This window comes from Kryptolebias marmoratus, linkage group LG22 (genome assembly GCF_001649575.2).
Source record: "Kryptolebias marmoratus isolate JLee-2015 linkage group LG22, ASM164957v2, whole genome shotgun sequence".
Classification (NCBI taxonomy): Eukaryota; Metazoa; Chordata; class Actinopteri; order Cyprinodontiformes; family Rivulidae; genus Kryptolebias; species Kryptolebias marmoratus.
The window spans coordinates 15,807,682-15,828,094 of NC_051451.1; the positions used below are offsets into that span (position 1 = coordinate 15,807,682).

Sequence of the window (20,413 nt, forward strand, 5' to 3'; positions counted from 1 at the left end):
TTAACGCTTTTGAGTGATTTGAGACCCCACCCCACCCCCTAGATCCTCAGGAAATAGCTTGTTATATTTTATTTAAAAATAAAGAAAAAATATGGATAAAGTAAAATGAAAGCGAATGTGTATTAAACTATTCCCACTTTAAAATTATATTCTTACATTATTGTATTGCAGATAACGCATTAGATGCACTCACTGGAGATTTAACTCACAATCTTTGAGGCAAAAATAAAGCTATTATTTGTGCAACAAAAATCAACACTTTTAAGATTTAACTGTCCTGCAAAGTTACAGTACCAAAATTGGCAACAAACTATATTATAAACCAGCAAGAAGTGGACAAATAAGTAGGACTTGCAACAATCTGGCAGCCAGAAGACACTATCTCTGAACTAATTGTTGGTTGTCTGGACTTTATCTCCTTGACTGAAATCACAATGAAACCCAATACCATCTCATGGCTATAAAAAGACTACATTGCCACACCTCAAGCACAGAATAAGTACATGATGTCCTCTTTTTTGACTAGTCTGCTGACCAGTCAGAGCAGACTAGGATTTCAGGAATACATCCCTTCAGAAAAAAGGGGCAAAAATGAAGTGTTTCATACAGAAGGTAACAAGGGCCACTACATAATAAAATAGAAAACCTCACAAATGTCTCCCAGCAGAGCTGCAAAAACCTTCTGAATGTACAGCAGGAGTAGCATTTATTTGTTCTTTTCCTTATTCTGCCCTTTTTGTTTACATGTCTATGTCATTTTATAATCTATCAAATAATTGTTCAGGATAATTCCTCTAAAAGTGAATAGAACAAGACTTTAATTGATGTTTGAATCTTTTATTACTTCAAGTATCAAAGCAAAATACACAGCAAAATTGTGCTGAGGGCAGATAGTGGCATCCAATCGAACAAATGAGCTCGGAGGGAAAAGATGGAGTTCTTAAAGAGTTTCTTCCAAAGGGTGGCACAACTTTTAAGGTTTATTATTTCTTTCTAATTTGCTTTACTGGTGGCGTAGTTTTCTTTCTTTTCCCAAGTTTTCCGACAGTAAAGGACTCATTACATGAGAGCAAGCTGAACAACAGCAGCAGCACTACTTGGAGCTAGTGAATTGCATTCTGGACTCATTAGCAGAAGCTGCAAGCAAATGGGAAAGGTCTGACTATCAGAGCAGTAATGTGTTTGGTTTTAATTGGTCTCCCTAAGAGACAGAATCATTAGTGTTAATCCAGTGATTTTAATTTGAAAATTAAATTTATTCAAACAGCCTGACACCAATATTAACAGTGCCTTCCCATTTCAACTTGGTGGTTTCAGTGTTTCTTCTTGGTTGACTTTTCAATCATGGTCTCCACGACCATGGAGGTTTCTTCGTAACCTTTGACTCTGCGGCCGTTGGAGAACTTCTCCACAGACTCCACCACCTCCACTTTCTCATAGCTCATGGTGTCCGGTGTGAAGCTGCTGGAACTGGTGGTGCTGGTGCTGGTGGTGGTGGAACTGGTGCTGTCAGCACGAGGTGCCGGCTTGGGAGTAGGTCTCCTAGGGCCTACGGGGGTGGGATCTTGGGAGCTTTTGCCAGACGGTGGAGGAACAGGGCTTGGGTCTTTGTCAGGATGGCGGTCTTTGATAATGTTTTTACCTTTTCCTCTGCTATCTTTAGCTCTTCCACCCTTGTCATCTTCCTTTCCTTCTCCTCCACGAGGAGGAATGGTTGGGCTGAGAGGCCTGGGGTCCACTATGGGCTGTGGGGGAAGAGGAGAGGGTGTGCTACACCCATAAGGGTCATAAGGAGACATCATTCCATCTCTGATAGTAACAAAGATGCGGCCGGGTGATGGCGTGGAGGTGTAGAAGCAGGGATCCAGGTAGCTGCCATCACCAGTAACAAGAACATAACGACCCCTTGTGTAGAAGTCTGCTATCGGCTCGGGCCTCTTGTATCTCCTCATTCTGTCTCTGACGATGTTACAAAGAGTGTCAAAGGCTTTGCTGATCTGAGCTCCATCTGGGACATCCTGAGAAGGCATTCCAGTGAGAACAGGGGTCTGCTCTTTTCCTTTCACCCTCTCCTGCACTTCATCCGATGGGGTCACCTCTGTCTCGTCATTTCTTTCCTCCTGAACACTGTCGATCACTACTTTCGGGCTCAGCTCCTTCTTCTTCAGGACCTTTTTGGCAAGTATCTTCTGTCGAGGCTTGATGCTTGTGATATCCTGGATAGCCTGGGTGATATCTGGATACAAATATAGTCAAGTCAGAGGTCTTACAGTGATGAACAAAACATATCCTTAAATATTTTGCCAAAGTGTCAGCTAGTTATACATATATAGATATATAAATTTTTAAGGAAATCACCTTCATATATCTGAATCTCTTAAAGAGTATACAGTTGTCACAATTATAATGGCAACTTACTGCAATTAGAAGCGATTTCAACAAACCAGCTGTGATTTGCTCATTGCACCCTTACCTCTCCCTCTGCTTGATGGGCTGGGTGTGTGAGTGTAGCGGTAATTAGCTGTAAACAGGGTAATGGGAGTGCCAATTATTGCAGAATTCAACCTGCAGGGGAGAAAAAAAGGACATAAAATATCAGCCCAGACAACAGCAGTGTCTTCAACAGCTTTAGTAAGGTAAAAGAAAATTGGTAATTGACTTTATGTATACATATATAATATTATACACATACACACACACATATATATATATATTAACATAAATATCTAAATACAATATACATTTAAGAGTGTTACAATAATAAGAGAAAGTATTTGCTGTTACACAGTACCATCTGCTGGTAGATTCTTTTTAACCTCATCAAGCAGATCAGATTAGATCTCTGTTGTTCAGGTAATTGGGAGTTTCAGCAACTCAAGAAATGCGTATTATCCAGTCTATGTATTCTTCGTTTCTGAACATCAAAGACTTTAAAAACTTGAAAAGTATTTTATCTTTTAGACACATAAAAAAGCATTGGCCACTTACCATATTAACAGCGTCAGAGTCTTATATTCTGTTGAAGCTCAGTTCAAAAACACCACAATTTCAGCAGCTTTTAGATTAGATAGTGAAGATTTATGTCCTGGATTACTTTCTTGCTTGTTTTTACATTGTTACCCTGGCTAAAACAAATTGTGAGCCTTTAGGTTTGAGTATGTGTTTCAGAAGTCTCAGTGTGACAGCCTACCTGTTGTCTTCGTTCTCGATGATCCTCTTGTACCGCTCCAGCTCGTTCTCCAGGGATGTCTGGTACATGGCCAGGTGGCGGCACTCATTTGTGAACTTTTCCAGGGACTTCTCAGCATCCTCGATCGTCTTGCGCAGGGATTCGATCTTCTCGTTGTACATCTGGATCTCGCTGTCGTAACTGTCCTGGGTGGTTTTTATGGCCTGCTCCAGCATTGCAGTCTGAAAGGAAAAAACCACATGAACTGGGATTACAAATATAAAAATGTTATTATATTAAACATAACCTTGAGAGTTGCTTTACCTGCCATTATTGCCATTATGTTAGAAAGTTTCACTCAAAATAGGTTGAGTAAAGGAAAACAAAATACTTTAAAATGTTGTTTTTGCCCTGTTAATTAGTCAAAGCTTTTTTTTCAATAGGTGGGGGTGGGATTTTCATTTAAGGAAATGTCCAGACAGATAGGAAGTGCATAACTCTGGCTCAGAACAGATAATTTGTGCTATATGAAAATCAAGACAAACACAATGATTATGGTGTCCCTATACAGCAGTCTTATTTTTTAATCAGCTGTGAGGAAACAGTCTTCACTGAACTGTAGCTGTCTTATTAAAGGGTAATCGTTGCTGCCACCTACTGGTAAATCAGGTTAAGGAGCTGTTTAGCTGTTTAAAATCATCTTTATAAATCAATATCAAATTATTATTAAAGGTTTATTGAATGACAAAGAAATAAATATCATATAAGAACTAACCCAAGTTATGAACAACATTTAGCACAAAGTTGAGAAAGACCTAAGATATCAGTTTTGCATTTATTTTCTTTCTTATTTAAATTGTTTTAACCTGTCTTTTGACAAAGATGGGCTTTGTGGTTAAAATCGATAAAAAAGGCATAACTAGTGGTCAGATTTAATTGATGTGAAACTTCTTGTTGTCATGGTAACTCACCTCATTCTGCAGGAGTTGTTTCTGAGCCTGCAGCTGACAGAGGGCGCTCTTGTACTTCTCCAGCTGACTCTGCAGCCCCGGCACTTTCTTCTGGGCCAGCAGTTTCTCCTGCTCCTTCACACATTGAGCTCAAATCAGTGACAACATGAAATGTGTTGCATGATTTTACAGGACAGTGCTGAAACCCCCTCATGCAAACATACAGAAAGCAGTCCCTGGTTGGTTTAATGTTTTACTTAAAGGCATTCCAAAAACTGTACTTGGCATCTGAGACCTTTTTCTATTTGTTTACTCCAGAAAAATGAACCTGCATTTAAAGTGCAATCCAAACCAAAAGATCAAATATGTTTGCTATCTGATCTGAAGAGGCTAAGGACTTGGATATGAAGTAAATCCAGGTTGACATTTAGATGGCTTTCAATTAAAGTTAATAGGCTTAAATATTTAATTTTATATTTAATGCCTGGTTTAATTACTTGGAGTATGACATAGGTCTGTGAATTGCATTCTCTGAAGTCTTGCCATTTAGTTTGGTAATTTTGTGTTTCTGGAGCCATAAGAAAATGGCAAGGGATGGATATGAGATTTACTTCTTTATTTCCTTGTATTCAGTTTTTCATATTATACCATTATTTATCATGAAGGGCTAATATTTGCCATATGAAAAAAAAAGATTTTTCCAAACAGAAGCTCGACTGCAGAGAAGTCTGGAGGGAAATTATCTTATTTCCGACTTGATCTGTGATTTCAGTAACCATTCCCTAATGAGTTTATGTGGTGTCCGTCTGGATGTTTACTTTTCTAATATTAAATTATGACCATTTTGTAAATTATGCTCTCATTTTGAGTCAAGTACTTGGTTAACCAGGTCATACTTAAAGGCAGACTTCCTTGTAATTTATGGTAATCAAATGTCTTAGGCTGTTTTCAGCTGAAATACTGAAATCAAGGCTTCAAAATGACCATGGGTGGTTTCAAGGTGGACATAAATATCTGCATATATGTATCAGTGTATAATCACAAAATCATTATAGGATTTTGTTGTGGAGTTTTATATCCTTCACAAGGAATTAATAGTTTTGTTGCTATCTCAAACTCTTCATTTATAGGTAGGAATACAGCCAGAAAAATTAATTTATGTAAAGACTAGGTGAATTGTGAATTTGATCTATTCATATCCATAAGTTTGGGTACAAAAAGAAGCAGTCTGTCAAGAGTAACTTTGTACTCACATCAGCCCACATTGTACCCAAGCATTTGGTGCTATAACCCCAGATTTTTCCTGAACAGCTATGAAACTCCTGACATTAACACACTGTTACCTTTATTTATGTGTCCCTCTGCTCCGAGGAGATCATAAACAGGCTCTTTTAATATTTCCTCTGTTTTTGTTGATATCAACACAGCGCCGCAACAGCAAACTGGGCTCTTTGTCGTTGCCCATGGAGACTTAACTCAACCAATTAAAGCACTTCTGCATTAGAAGCAACTCTGCCTCTGAGAAATGTTTAAACAAATAAATCTCCAATCTGCTAGTCAAACACAAGCCACTGTGGCAGTGTAATGAAAAAATTAGCATGCACAATCGTTCCTCATAGCATTTGCTTCATTAGGTGCCCTGACACCTGCAAATTGCTCACCTGTACGTGTCTTGATGAATTGTTTATCGTCTGTTCCTACACAACACCCACTCCCACACAAACACAGAAACTCAGACAAATGTGTGCGCAGGAAACCAATTGGACAGAGGAGCCAGTAACCTCATCAAGTGCAGACACAAAGCAAGGCTGACACACATGCAAACACCATCTTCTCCCTCAGGGATGAGCCACACACACACACACAGCCCCCCACACACAAACACACAGACACACACACACACACACACACACACACACACACACACACACACACACACACACACACACAATGACAACATTAGCACCCTTACCTCTGAAATGCCAGCTGACACATTTGGAACAAGAGGAAGTGTCTGGTTTATTTGCTGCAAAATGTTTACATAGGTTTGGATCTCTGCAAGATTCTGTGAAAGGAGAAAATTAAAAATAAATAAATAAATAAATGGGACATATAAATCTGCAAAAAGAAAAAAAAGAACCTTACAACCAGTTTATTAAAACTGATAAAACTGTTCACAAAGCTTTTGCAAATCTACTTCAACCTGCCTTTAAAAGATGTATGTTAAAAACATTTAATTTAATTTAATAAATGACTTTTGCTTAGCTTAAATATATGGTCCAATATTTCTTTAGCCTAAAAAGATTTCCTTTTATAATCCATTTTCACTAGCGTGATATAAGACTGAAAGAAGAGCAGCTATATTTTTGCTCTCATGTGGGATGCTTCAAAGCTGCGCACCATAAACCCAACATTCACGTGAAATGACTCCCTATTCTTTTCCACATAACTGAGTAACAGCAGTGCTCTTTGATACGGTGGCTCAACACTGCAGAGTCGTGGAATTAATTCATCATCAAAAGCCTCACTGGCTGAAACTAAAAAGAGAGAATTGCACAAGCCGGAAAATCTTTTGAGCGTACCCGTGATGCATGTTACATTCTAGTCTTTATTAGCCTCAGCATTTTTTTGCCACCATTGTGCGAGAGCTTCCAGCCATTTCTGCCACACAAAGCATTTGTGTTTTTTCTTTTCTTTTTTTTTTCTTTCCTCTGTGCTTCTCAGTCATGTCAGTGACTGGGATGACCAATGTTTCATTTTCTGTGCAGTGCTCTTTTACAGCTGCATCACAAAAAGCAATTGTTGCCTAAGCCCCAGGAGCATCTAAACACATCCCCTGACACTTTTTTTTCTCAAATCTTTTAAACCCATCAATATAAAAAAACAAACAAACAAACAAACAAACAAAAAGACCCCCAACAACAAACAAAACATCCTGTTTAAAAGAACTGTGAACAGAAATAATCTCGATTGTAAAATAATGTTAAGATGCATAAATTCTTCTTGCTAAATCTTGTTGATTGGGGTTAATATGGTGTTTTTTAAAATGTTGACTATATTAAAGATCTAGCACATTTCATACCAGAGAGTTAAATTAAAATCTTCATACTCTGAGAAGGAATTTTCAGCTCTTTTGGTGAAACCTTACAAAAACATTGACTCATGCAGTATTATGAGATCTCAGCAGATGTGTCAGCACTCAGAGAACGTGTTGAGGATGACCCTCAGCTACTACCACACTAAATTCAATTCAACTTCGTATTATTGACTAAGTTATAGCAGGTTTTAGGTTGTCTTAAGTAGATTAGCTGTGGATGTCGTCTTGAATTGGGTTGACCCCTAATGTTAATAATTACTTTGTAAGTGTTTCACTAACATATGTCTAGTGGTTCATTAAAAGATTCGCTAAAACGCAGACAGTGACTAACAGTTAAAACAAAGATCTTGCACAACTTATAGTGCTCTAAGCCAGTGATTCCTAAACTTTTCAGCTTCTGACCCATAAAATAACAGTGACAAAGGTGTGTGACCCCATCTGTTGGCTGTTTAAATATCTAAAAGTGGAGCTAACGATCCTATCAAATAAGAGCTTAATGACAACACAAACAGTCTTAGCATCCATTTCGCTTTTTTTTTAAATCATTAAATGACTTGTATTTCAATTTTCTGTAACAAATATGGTGTATATATTTCATAAATTATTATTATTATTTAATTGTAACTTGATGTTTGGAGAGTATCTAAGGACCCCTACTTGGTGTTGGGTGACCCGCATTGGGGTCCCGACCCCAACTTTGGGAATCATTGCTCTAAGCCACTACCACAACTAACCATTTTTGTGTTTGGTTAGGTTGCTTAGCTGTGGAGGCCATCTTGAATTGGATTGACTCCAAAAGTTAATCAATTGTAGATGTACGTCTCATGATTACTTTCTGAGAGTTTCATTAAAATTCAACTATTGGTTCAGGAGATATTTCGCTAACACTACAGACAACTGAACACACAGTCAAGCAAAAATATCATTACCGATCACCTTTGGTGATGGGCGATAAAAATGTTCACTATTCAGCTTTTTTTCTTTTTTTCTTTGTCCTCATAACAAATACTAGTTGACAATTTGCATAAAACTGACAAAAAAAACATGAAATTATTTCATTTAGAAGCTAATGTGTAGCCCCAGAATGCAAATTATAATTACATACCTCTCATTTGTTTTAGGTGCAGACAACAGCGATAACATGACAACAAGCTGTTTTACCTGCCAAAGCATATAGTTTGACTCCAGATGGTTCAACAGTTTTACTGCCAGGATTCGATCCAAAACCAAGACAAACACAGAAATCAAATTACAACTTTTTGTCTCTTTGAGTCACTTTTGTTTTGTTTGTGATTGGATTTTCCTGATTACTGGCTTTGTTCCCAGCAGCATCTCTGCCTTCTTGGTTTTACACGAGGTGGTGCAGACGGATATTTAGACTAGAACTAAATGTGTCAGTTTTTGTAGTGGAAATGAAGATCCTCAGGAAACAAAAAAATACAACTTTTTGATTTCCCTGCTCTGTAATCTTGAATTTAATTATTTTGTTAAGAAGTTATTTAACAATGTCTTGCACATCAATGCTCGGTTCAAGCTTGATGTTTGGATTGCCTGGCTTGTTTTCTGTAATTGTGAACTCCATTATCAAGTGAAATTAAATGTTCTGCAAATCATAACAATAAAAATCGAATAAAGTTACACTGAATTGATACATCTAATGCACATGAATTTAGTAATCTATTCTTCTAATCTTGTTATTTGTTTTTCTTTATTTTTTAATGATTTTAGTACTTTTACTGACCTTCTTATGTCTTTCTCTGGTAGAACTGATGTCGTCCTGCAAAAACTGAGACTGGATCTGGTACTCCAGGTTTCTCAGCAGGGCGCTGTCTGCCTCCTGTATGAAATAAATAAATAAATAAATAGAATGCACTTATACAATATTGCAATAAAAATTGTATAGTAAGCTATTTTAAACACTTTCCCACTATCCCATAACCTCAGTTAATGTATATTATTTTTATTTGTTATCACATTTCTGAATGAAATGTTTATACATTTTTTAGTAGAAATGTGTAAACAATCATATATGTTTTATAGTACCTTGTTTAAATTGTCCAGTGTGCCCCGCAGCTGCTCTTGATAATCACATTCATTTTTATATCTGGAAAATGAAATGTTTTGATGGTTAAGTTCATTTTCTTATGAATGTCTTACTGTAGCTTGTTGAAAACATGTTTTACAGAGCATCCAGAATCATGATGAATGTGTTTCTGCAATAATATGCTACAAGCAAGACATTTCATCAGTGCAAGTATCTTACTGACATCTACAATCACAAATTATAAATGAACCGTTATGTCAGCTGTTTTTGAATTTCAGTATTTTCTGAGGTCTTCTGAATAAGTGATATTGCAGGTCATTACTCATCCCAACAGACAGCACAGAAGTGCATCTTTTTACAGTCAATAGCTTTCCTTTACTTTTAATGCAACTTCCTAAAATAGTTTTAATGTACTCCATTTTTAGGGGAACATTTTGACCTTTTTCAACCAGATTTCTTATTAAAGATTTGAAGTTGCACAAGAATCTTAAAGTATAATACATAACTTTCTTTCATGAACTACAGGACCAAACATTGAGCTGTAAGTCAAAGATAAAACCAGCTACACTCCTCCTTACTTGTTGGTGAATTCGTCTAACATGCGGCAAGCTTCCCTCAGCTCTCGCTCCAGTTTGGAGCGGTCAGAGCTCAGCTCTCTGATGCGTTGCCTGTTGATTTCAATCTGCTCTGTGAAGGCCTGCTCCAGCCCGCTTGTCTCTTCCATCCGTTGAAGCGTCTCCAGCTGCTTACGGAACACTGCGTTGCGCTGCTCCAGGACCCGTGCCCTGTTGATGTACCGGGCGAAGCGGCTGTTGAGCTCTTGAAGGCTCTCCCAACCCTGGATGGCCGAGATGCCTGCAGAGTCCTCGGGTTCCTCATCAAAGACATCGGAGCGCTCATACTTCTCCTTGTGCACCTCATGCGTGTAGCTGGTCCTGAACATGGTGGCGCACTTACTCTGGGTCGATGGTATCCCCGGAGTGCTTGGTCCCCTTCAGCGCCTTTAATGTAAGAGAACTTGGGTGATCACCCCTGGCTGTCTCATGCTAGACTAAATGCTGCACGGTATTGCTTGGGGCCAAAATACAGTAGTCCCCGCCAACCACCCCCACCCACCCCCGGGCCTCATACTGACTGTCATTGAGCCTGGGGCCTTCCAGAGTTTGTTGTTGCCTTTGTGGCAGAAATTTGAAAGGCAGCACTGCTGATGACAAAGTGAAAGCACAAGACCAAACGATTGTCTGTCCTGGGAAAGAACTGGGTTATCACACACCATTATTTTGGTTCTTAGTCAGCTGTTTTCTATACCCATGGTTGATTTGACACACTGGATGCTGGTCCATTGTTCACAATGAAACATAGTAAACATCTCGAATGTTTCAACTAAGAAATTATACCATTCTTTAAAAAAAAACAAAGGTAATTTTTGTACTTAATGGAAGCAGTACATTCCAAAAAAGTTGGGTTAGGGTTAGTATTTAAACAGTCTGTAAACAATCTGAGAAGACCAGTTGTTCGACTTTTAGGAGGGGAATATTGTCTCATTTCTGTGTGATGTAGGAATCAAGCCGTTCAACAGTTCAGTCTTTTTTGTCTGATTTTTCATTTCATTATGTGCCAAATGGTTTGGACTGCAGCAGGCCAGTTCAGCACCTGGACTCGTCTACTATGAAGCCATGCTGTTGTAATGGATGCAGTACGCCATGTAGCATCATCTTGCTAAAATATGCAAGATCTTCCATGAAAAAGATGTCATCTGGATGGGAGCAAATGTTGTTCTAAAACATGCATACAATATTGCCAAAAGTATTCACTTGTTTCACTTCACATACATATAAACTTGAGTGACTTCCCAGTCTTAATCCACTTGGTTTAGTATGATGTTGGCCCACCTATTGCAACTATAACAGCTTCAACTCTTCTGGGAAGGCTTTCCACAAGGTTTAGGAGTGTTTATGTGAATTTCTGACCATTCTACCAGAAGTGCATTTGTGAGGTGAGACACTGATGTTGGATGAGAAGGTCTGATGTGCAATATCCACTCAAATTCATCCCAGGAGGTCAGGACTCTGTGCGGGCCAGTCAAGTTCTTCCACACTAAACTTGCTCATCCATGTCTTTATGGACCTTGTTTTGTGCCCTGGTGCTCAGTCACGCTGGAACAGGAAGGGGAAGTAATGCACCTCTATACCATCAGAGAGGCAGGACTTAAACTGTGTGCTGATAACAGGCCAGGTGGTCCCCTCTTCTTTAGTACAAATTTCCAAAGAAAGTACAAAGAATTTTAAATTTCAATTTATCTGACCACAGAGCAGTTTTCTACTTAGTCTCAGTCCATTTTAAATGAGCATTGGCCCAGAGAAATGGTGGCGTTTCTGGATAGTGTTCACATATGGCTTCTTTTGTGCATGATAGACTTTTAATCTGCATTTGTGGATGGCACACTGTTCACAGACAATGATTTGTGGAAGTGTTCCTGAGCCCATGCAGTGATGTCCAGAACAGAATCAAACCTGTCTGAGGGCCCAAAAAACATGGACATTCTCTTTTGATTTTCAGCCTTGCTCTTTGAGCTCAGAGATTTCTCCAGAATCTTAAAATATTTTTTATAATACTATGAACTTTAGATTATGGGATATTTAAAATTTTCCCCTTTTTTGTCCTCAAGAACATCATTCTAAAATTGTTCCACTATTTTCCGATGCAGTTATTTACAGACTGGTGAACCCCTGCCTATCTTTACTCCTGAGAGATTCAGCCTCACTAAAATGTTCTTTTTTATACACAGTCCTTCTACTGACCTGTCACCAGTTAACCACATTTCTTGTAAAATTCTATTCTAGCTCTTCTTATTTGTAACACTTAAATTTATAGCCTATTGTTACCCCATCTCAACATTTTTGAGATATGTTGTTGCCTTCAAATAAAAATCACCTTATTTTTTTATGAAAAAAATGTTAAAAAATAGTACAATATATTAGTTTAAACATGTATATGTTTACAAAAGTCTATTGTCTATAAAACATAGATTTATGAAACTTAGAAATTATTGCAACCTGTTTTTTTTTCTTCTTCTTTTAAATTTTGCACACATAACATACCCACTTTTGTTGTTGTTGTTTACAGGTACATTTTGGCTTATAATCCACACTGCACTACAATATGTTGGTTGTTTACGTTAGGGATGCCCAAAATCTAAATGAGAATTTAAAATAAAATAAAATACAAATAAAAAAACACTTAGTCTGAGTGATGCAGTTAATACTACAGTTTAGTAAAACACATTGTGTCATCTTTAATAGAACACAAGAGTGGAGCCATCATTGAAATGTATCATATGCTGACAATTATCTTGTTTTGATGAGATAATGACTCTGAAGCAGTAGTACTGCTGTGATATTTTGCTTTTATGTATGAAAGACTAATGTCTTTTATGGCTTTTCAATGATGCTTGAGCTTCGCATGTTCGTTTATAATTCCTTTCTTCTTTATTTGTTTCCATTTGTGCTTTCATCATGACCTTTGGCAAACAGAGTGTCGGAGGAATAAGAACAAATCAAAAGAGCGTTTTTCTTTACTTGCGCACTGAAATGTGCTCTTAACTTGCTCTCTGTGTGTGAAATAAGGACAGCTCATCTCTTAAAACAAATCCATCTAGCCTTCTGTAAAACAGCTGAACAAAACACACGTCAAATGGCTTCACATCAACATTTCCGCATATTTTTTTTTATCTTAGAACAACAACAAAAAAGCCCTGAGCAGGAGAATATCCATGAGACAAAAATGCTACAGTGTGAACAATAACTAAGCTGACATAGCGCTACACAAGTAATAATCCATCCATCCATTATTTGCCACTTGTGTCTGAATTTCCCACAATTTTGGTAAAATAGAGATCGCAAAAAATCCTTTGAGAAAACTATAATTATATGCCATATAATAACTTATATATGTGCCATTTATATAGACATTAGGCATTTATGCCTTTCAAAAATGCCCCCCCCCTCTCCCCACCACACACACACACACACCACCACCACTATTATCCTAATGGTCGTTTGGTCCATTGTATCACTGACACCTTCTTAAGTAACACAGAGATGAGCAGGAGGTTGTCTGAGGACTAGAGTGATGGAGTTAGCATGAATACCTGGCTTCCGGTAAATAGTGCATTTGACATTTGCTTCAGCTGTGAAAACACGATCATAAAAAATACTTTTTTTGTTTGCCATTTAGTTTTTATAAATTTTGAACAAAATAAAATGAAATTTAAAAAAAGGACATCGCCATGTTGTTTATGCTGGTGTCAACTGATGTCTTTGGTTCTAGCCCCATCCGGCCGGGAGGCTGCAGTGTCTTCCATTCTGCCTTTTCAATTTGAGCCCGGGAAAGAAGAATGCAGAAATTACTCCAAATGCATGTGAAAATGACAAAGATCAGATGGATGAAGAGGAGCGAGTTGGCAAAAGGGCTGCTGCTAACTCTGAGAGAGCTGCAAAGAGCTCCACTTTCTGTCAGAAGCTGTTCACGGAAAGCCCCAGGATCTAACATATTCTTGTGCAGATTAGATGAGTTATTATATGTTATTTCACAATAATAAGTCATTATATATTATTAGACATAGATAGTGTGCACAATAAAAATCTTTATATAAGGAATACTGTACAGATAAGGGACACTGTTATAAATAATATTACTATTAATATGATCAGTAAATATGTCTGTTATTTACTAATTATATAGTAGTAACTGGTAGTAGAATACAGCGGTAATAAGGGTTTCATCTACTCATTTTACAACAGTACTGTACCTTTGCCATCTCCCCAAAAGTTGCTCTTAGTAAATTTCCCTGTTTATTGTCCCACAACAATGAAATGAACTCTCTGCCCTTGCCTGACACAGTCTTTGACATACATAATGATTAAAGCCATGATGAATAAAATGAGAGGAAGAAAAAACAATGTTGTTTCCATTTCAATTCATGAGACAATTCTCATCAGTAATGCTAAACAGATGCCTTATGTCCTGCATCATGGTGGTCTATGGGAGGCATTGTTCATTTGCAATGGCAAGAGAAGAACTGCCATGGTGAAACTTTTCATCAAATTTAGTTTGCACTGCATGACAAATAACAAACAGTGATATTGGCGCTTTTTTGCCTTGTTATGGACTTTGCCCACCTTTGGCAAGATTCAGAAAGACACACTATAAATATGTCTTTAGAGAAGAGAGATTTTCTAGTGGATATGGATATAAAGCATTTCTGAAATGTTTTGAGTTCTGCTTTTTATCTACCTTCAGAACAAATGTAATCATGGAGATATGAACACCGTGTACAAACAGCTCATTCAATTCACGATAGATTCAAGGAACATGAAAAGCTCCTCTTCCTTGCCTTCCGCAACCCAACAAAGTTTTCAACATGCAGAGAAAACTCCCTACAGAATCAAAAAAACCTGAAAATCAATACAGAACTTATGGCCATGCACAGAATATCTGAGTTTTAGGAAAAGAAGCCAACAGAACTGTTTCATTTCTTGACCTAGAAAGAGCTGACTGGAAGCAGGCTGCTGCTTTTCCACTAATTTGTCTTGACCATGTTAGTATTCAGCTTATCGGAGCGATGTTTCTGAGGCCTGAAATGCATCAAGATTCTCTCAGGAAATGCAACAGGAAACGTCTGATCGCAGATCCTCACATTAATATACATAAAGGAAGAACTTGCATCTAAGAACAAACTGACACTAACTTTGATCATTCAGTACAAATAAAGCCAAAAGGCTGGACTTAATTTTCAGCTAAAGGTGGGGTTCCTTGTTGGATTTTCTTCGTCTCCTAGTTGTCTGTTAAACATGACACGTGTATCACACTAAATACCAAATACCTTCAATTTATATAGCTCATACATTTACAACATTTATAAATTGGATTGAACTGAAATATGATTAGAGATGCATTGCAATGATGTTGCAATGATGATAAAAACTATCATGACTGCATCGTCAGTATGTTCAATACCCATATCTCGTAGGACTGTTTGGACTGCAGTAAATGGAAGGCTATAATGTGTTCAACTGGTTATGCATTTATGATCTGCATGACAGTAATTTACTTAACCAATCAAATGGATCCTCATTTCCCTTGATACCCACACCCAGTTTAGATAATAGTAGCTGGAATGCTAAAGCACACAGGGAGTACTGTGAGCATCGAGACGACAGAAATAAAAGAAAGGAGAGAGGAAAATGTATTTGTATTTGTTTACTGCTCATCACATCATCTTTGCAATATTCATCAATATTGTTGTTTACATGTTTTTCTAACATTCTGCAGCCCTTATTTGATTATCTATCCTCCAGTGAAATGTCATGAGATGATCTTTTATTATCAGCTGGTGCTATAAATAAAGCATAGTTTGATTGCCCATCACCGTAAATAGCAGGCGATCATGCAATGACCTGTGTCTGTGTTTATTTGTCTGTCTGCTGGGACAATATCTCAGAAATCACAAGAACGATTTTAATAAAACACTCAGAAAGAAATCATAGGATAAGCATCTACAACTAATTAATTTTTGGAGTTAACTTGAGTCAAGATGTCATCACAACTGAACAACCTAAGAAAAACTGAAATAGCTACAAATCAGTCAGTTTTACAGATACGCATCTAAGAATTTGTGTGGCCATAGCTGAGACTCATCCCCATCTCACAGTCTGAGTGTGAACACATTGTGTGAGATTTTTGTTGAAAACTTTAGCATTCAGGTTAGCATATACATTCCACTTTATTTTATAACAACTTATTTTGAAAACTATTCCTTTCATATATATTTAAAGTTTTCTCTCCGTTCTGTTTTCTTTTGCCATGCTAACTTTTAAAAATGTAATTATCATTTTCAATTTTACTTTGCCAAAATAAGAAATTTATTCATAAACAAACTAAAACATCTTTTTGCCCATAAAAATATGGCACAAATGGACCTTTGCTGTAAAATGTGGAGGTATTACAAGATCTACTAAGACACACAAGGAATCTATCTCATTCACTGGGCACAGATAACCTCAGCCAACCTGCTTTTTTTTTCTGAATGAGTTCCACTTTTGCATTCCTTTTTGTTTTTGATTCACCTCACTTACCTCAAGCGTGTTTTGACTCCAGGTTGTTCTCCAGAGTGCACTGTTGTATAAGCAGACACTGGGGCGACCGCCTGAGGACAGCAGTCCGCCTGTTCTGCTGTGGTTGTGACATCGACCAAAACCTAAAATGTGTATGCTTTATTCACCTTAGCATTTTTTTCTTTTTAAATACACTTTTTTTTCTTTTACTTGTCAAACTCATGCACAAACCATAAGTTGTGGAACCACTTGGAGCTAATTTTTTCTCTAAAACTATGTGTTTTGAGAACATTCGTGGTCAGTTTTACCTAACTACACACAGAATATTGTCATTTCAGTTGGTACAAGTGCACATTTAAATTCAATGCCATCTGTTGCTTAGCATGCACAACACCAAACCCAAGAATGCCTCTTCCAAATAATGAGTCTCCGAGGAGAGTTCAGTTTGGTTTTGTTGATAGTCTGGCCCCTCAGCCCAATGTTGAGATCGTATCAATGACCATAATTTGCATACTTTACTGATTATTATGTCCTACTGGCTTGCAAAACCTTGAGTGTACACATGTGACATTATAACAAACAGGATGTAAAATGATAAGTTAGAAAAAGAATGCATTTGTAATTGGATCCTGACTATCCTGTCTGTTGTAGATAAACATCTTAATTGCTTTCAGAAGCCTGGAAAAAAAGAATAAATTTAGACGGAGAAAAATCAGAACCCATATTTAACGTTAAAGATGCAATTAGATGAACCCTGGCTAATTTAAAATTTATTGTAATCAGTTCAGTGACCCAGTTGCTGCATCAGATTTTTTTTGTGTGTGTGTTAGTTTAAGGCAAAACATCAGTGATTTGCAAACAACCTCAACAGCCACCTGTGCAACGCGATCAACCAGAACCACTCATTAGCCCCCCATTGTTTCCCATAATACTGGAAAAAAAAGACTGTAGAGCATCAATTACTCACAGCTGTAGCTGTTATCGATCTGAACATTCACCTGGTGTGACGATGTGTTGTGATCAGTGGATGCTAATACAGCTAGCACAAGTAAAACCCAACATAAAGCTGCACATATGGAAGACTTCTACCAACCAAAACTCAGGAAAAAAACAGCAAGATCAAAAGGAATTAAAACATTTATTACTTAAAAGCTTTGAAAAGAGTGTGACAGGCGGTTGTTGTGAGAGCAAATTGTTCTGTAAAACAATATAAAATTTAATATACCCTGTGTATGTACTGAATTGTCTTTTGTGGGATACACACACCTGGGAGACATCCTCTGCTTTAATAAGATGAGATATTAGATACGACTGTGCAGACACAACAATGTGAAGAATAATATAAAATGTAGTCAGGCTACAATGTAAATACCACAGCCAGAATCTAATAAAAACTTAGAGGGCATATTGTGAATAAAAGCACATGCAATCATTGACATTTTTGTTTAAGAGGTAGAAAAAAAGTTAAGAGCGCAGAACTAACTGCATTCTGCAGAAAACGGTTGTTGATTAATCATGACACATTTTACTTTGAAATAAATGTTAATGAAATCTGTGACATTGTGTTGATTTTACCTCCTTCATAGGGAACACTAGTACTCCAAACAGGTAGGAAAATAAAACAAACTTGAGTAGCATTTACGGCGTCTCAAACTTTCAAGTAAGTCAGAAAGCTAGTTTAGAGCTGATTCACGAAGTATCATTTTTCTGTAATAAGGTTGCAGGAAGGACTCCCGTTAGTACACTTTGAGTATGTTGTTGCCTAAAACCTTCGCTCACTGAATCCAGATAGTGATTGAAAAATACTTCAGAGTTAGACTGGAAATAGAAGTTAGAACAGTTTTAGTAAAAAAAAAAAAAAAGTGTATAATGTCAAAGCATAATTAACGATTTTGCCAAAAACGAGGAGCTTGTTTTCAAATGCAAACCCCTAACGTGCACTTCTATAGTTTCTGATTTGATTCTTTTTATCCTTTCCAAACTGTGCTACCAATAAACTACTCTCCAGTCTGTCTGCCTTCCTGCAGACGCAGTAGATTAAAGGTGTTGTGCATATTCTCCAAGGATTAGAACAATGCCTGTATGAGAAACGCCTCTCCTTTTCATCCGTGCTCACTGGTTACGAGTGGCAGTAAATCTGTGGGCTGGGTGAGATCAGAGCCCTGTCCATTGCTGGAAATGAAAGCCTTGTGTTTATCCTGCAAGTCAAGTCTCCTGACAGACTCCATAGCAAGACTTAGAAGGTGATGAAAAGCTAATAGAAACATGCAAAGACAGTGCTTTTATTTCCTGTGAACTCGGAGGCAGATAGATTCAAGTAAACTCAACAACTTCTCCTCTGTGTCCATTAGATCACAAGAGGAGATGTCTGCTGGTTCACTGCTGTCTCTTGTTATTCATTAATATATTGGAACTGCCCGTCACACCTGATGTGAGAGGACAAAAGGCCATCCTGCTGCTATTGACAGATGATTGTCAGAGGAAATGTAGGAAACAGCAGTGCTATCTGTTCATCACAATGAGAAATTGATCTCAGAAGGGCATCATTGCTGCTGTCTGTTTGTAGTTATCTTCTGTTCAGGATGGTTGAATATGAACAAATGGAGCTGAAAGCTTTCCACAGCTCTGACAATGTGTCTGTGTGACAAACAAAAACAACTCTATTTTGCAGGTACTATTGTTCTTTTTTTAAAAATCAACAGTTTGAGGTTTTGAGTGTGCTGATCGTGTGAAATCAGTTCTTGTGCAACATTATTTGTATTGCGGTTTGCCTTTATTTGAAGAAAACTTTTGAAAGGTTGCAAACGTCCAAAAGTAGAAATCAGAGAGTTTGGCCATTTTTAAGTGATGTTCTAATATGTATCAATGATAAGTACTGTGTAAGGCATGACAACAGTCATAGAGAACCAAGTGTGTGGAGAGAAGAATAAGTCCTCTACAGTAGACAGAGTAATGGCTACTTATAGCATTCTCTCACACCAGAATGACATTTTTTGAGCAAGAGTTGTTTCATATGCTTAAAATGTGTGATAAAAGAGGCACCAGTCTGGCTAGCCATTAACCTTCCTAACCTTACTTAGACAAAACATCATTTTAAAATGACCAAACTATCCCTTTAAGCCTGAGATAATAATAATAATAAAAAAAGCCCTTACCAAACATTTTTACATATGAGCAACTTATAAAACAAGAGACTAATGTGACACAACTGAGTGTTGTTGTTCTAATAACAATAAAGCAAAAATGTACAGTTAAATGTAAAAAAATGTGTCTCTGGTCAAATTTGTTTACTTCTCTGAATATTCATGTTAAATGATTTCAGAAATAAATGTAAGTTAAAGCTTCAGATTGATCTGCAGAAAACTGCAGAGGTGGTTCCATCTTATACAGTATGTTGTGCAATAAACCAAAATTCTTGAATGACATCCATATTTAGTAAAAGCACTAAAATGCAAAGGAGGTTTGTGTATTTTTTTTCTCTTTATTAGTGCATTTGTAGGCATGACAGCTAAAGAAAATATTTTACATTCTGATTATACCTGCTAATCAATCTGGGTTTACTTAAACAACAGAATATATATATATATATATATATATATATATATATATAATTTATAAGTAGGCGTTTTAACACTTCAGTTTTAGGTGACTAATGTGGATAGGACCTGCAATAGCCAAAAGTTTGTCCAAACCACAACACCGGAGGGTAAAATGTCTTTAGGACAGACCTCTAATATATGTGTTAATTACTGGAATAACTGGGAAATCAAATGCCTCCATAAAAAAAGTTTTGCTTATAGCAGTTTTTGCTCAAGATAACAAGGTTTGACATGGTAGATCCTGTTCTCAGTGCCTGGAGGAAGGGGGTGCTGTGTCACATTACATAAGTATAATAATTTCACTTTCCACATGGTCAGTGACAGCAATGCAACATTAAAGTAAAATGCGAGCACAGTGCAGACTTATGACGTTCACCGTGGCTGCCTCATCTGACACACTGACATTACTTCTAAGTCTTGGGTACTAACATCATGTTGT

At 37.3% G+C, this 20,413-nt stretch overlaps 1 protein-coding gene across 1 annotated transcript; it reads right to left on the reverse strand.

The window, feature by feature from the left end:
• Positions 1 to 821: 821 nt before the first annotated feature.
• Positions 822 to 10,343, reverse strand: LOC108242437 (filensin). Its single transcript, XM_017427258.3, has 8 exons — positions 9,839 to 10,343; positions 9,260 to 9,320; positions 8,958 to 9,053; positions 6,092 to 6,184; positions 4,141 to 4,254; positions 3,191 to 3,411; positions 2,474 to 2,565; positions 822 to 2,236 (listed from the first exon to the last, which is right to left on the reverse strand). Exons 1-8 carry the CDS (start codon positions 10,201 to 10,203, stop codon positions 1,314 to 1,316), a joined length of 1,965 nt encoding a protein of 654 aa, XP_017282747.1. The 5' UTR covers positions 10,204 to 10,343; the 3' UTR covers positions 822 to 1,313.
• Between the last annotated feature and the right edge of the window lie 10,070 nt (positions 10,344 to 20,413).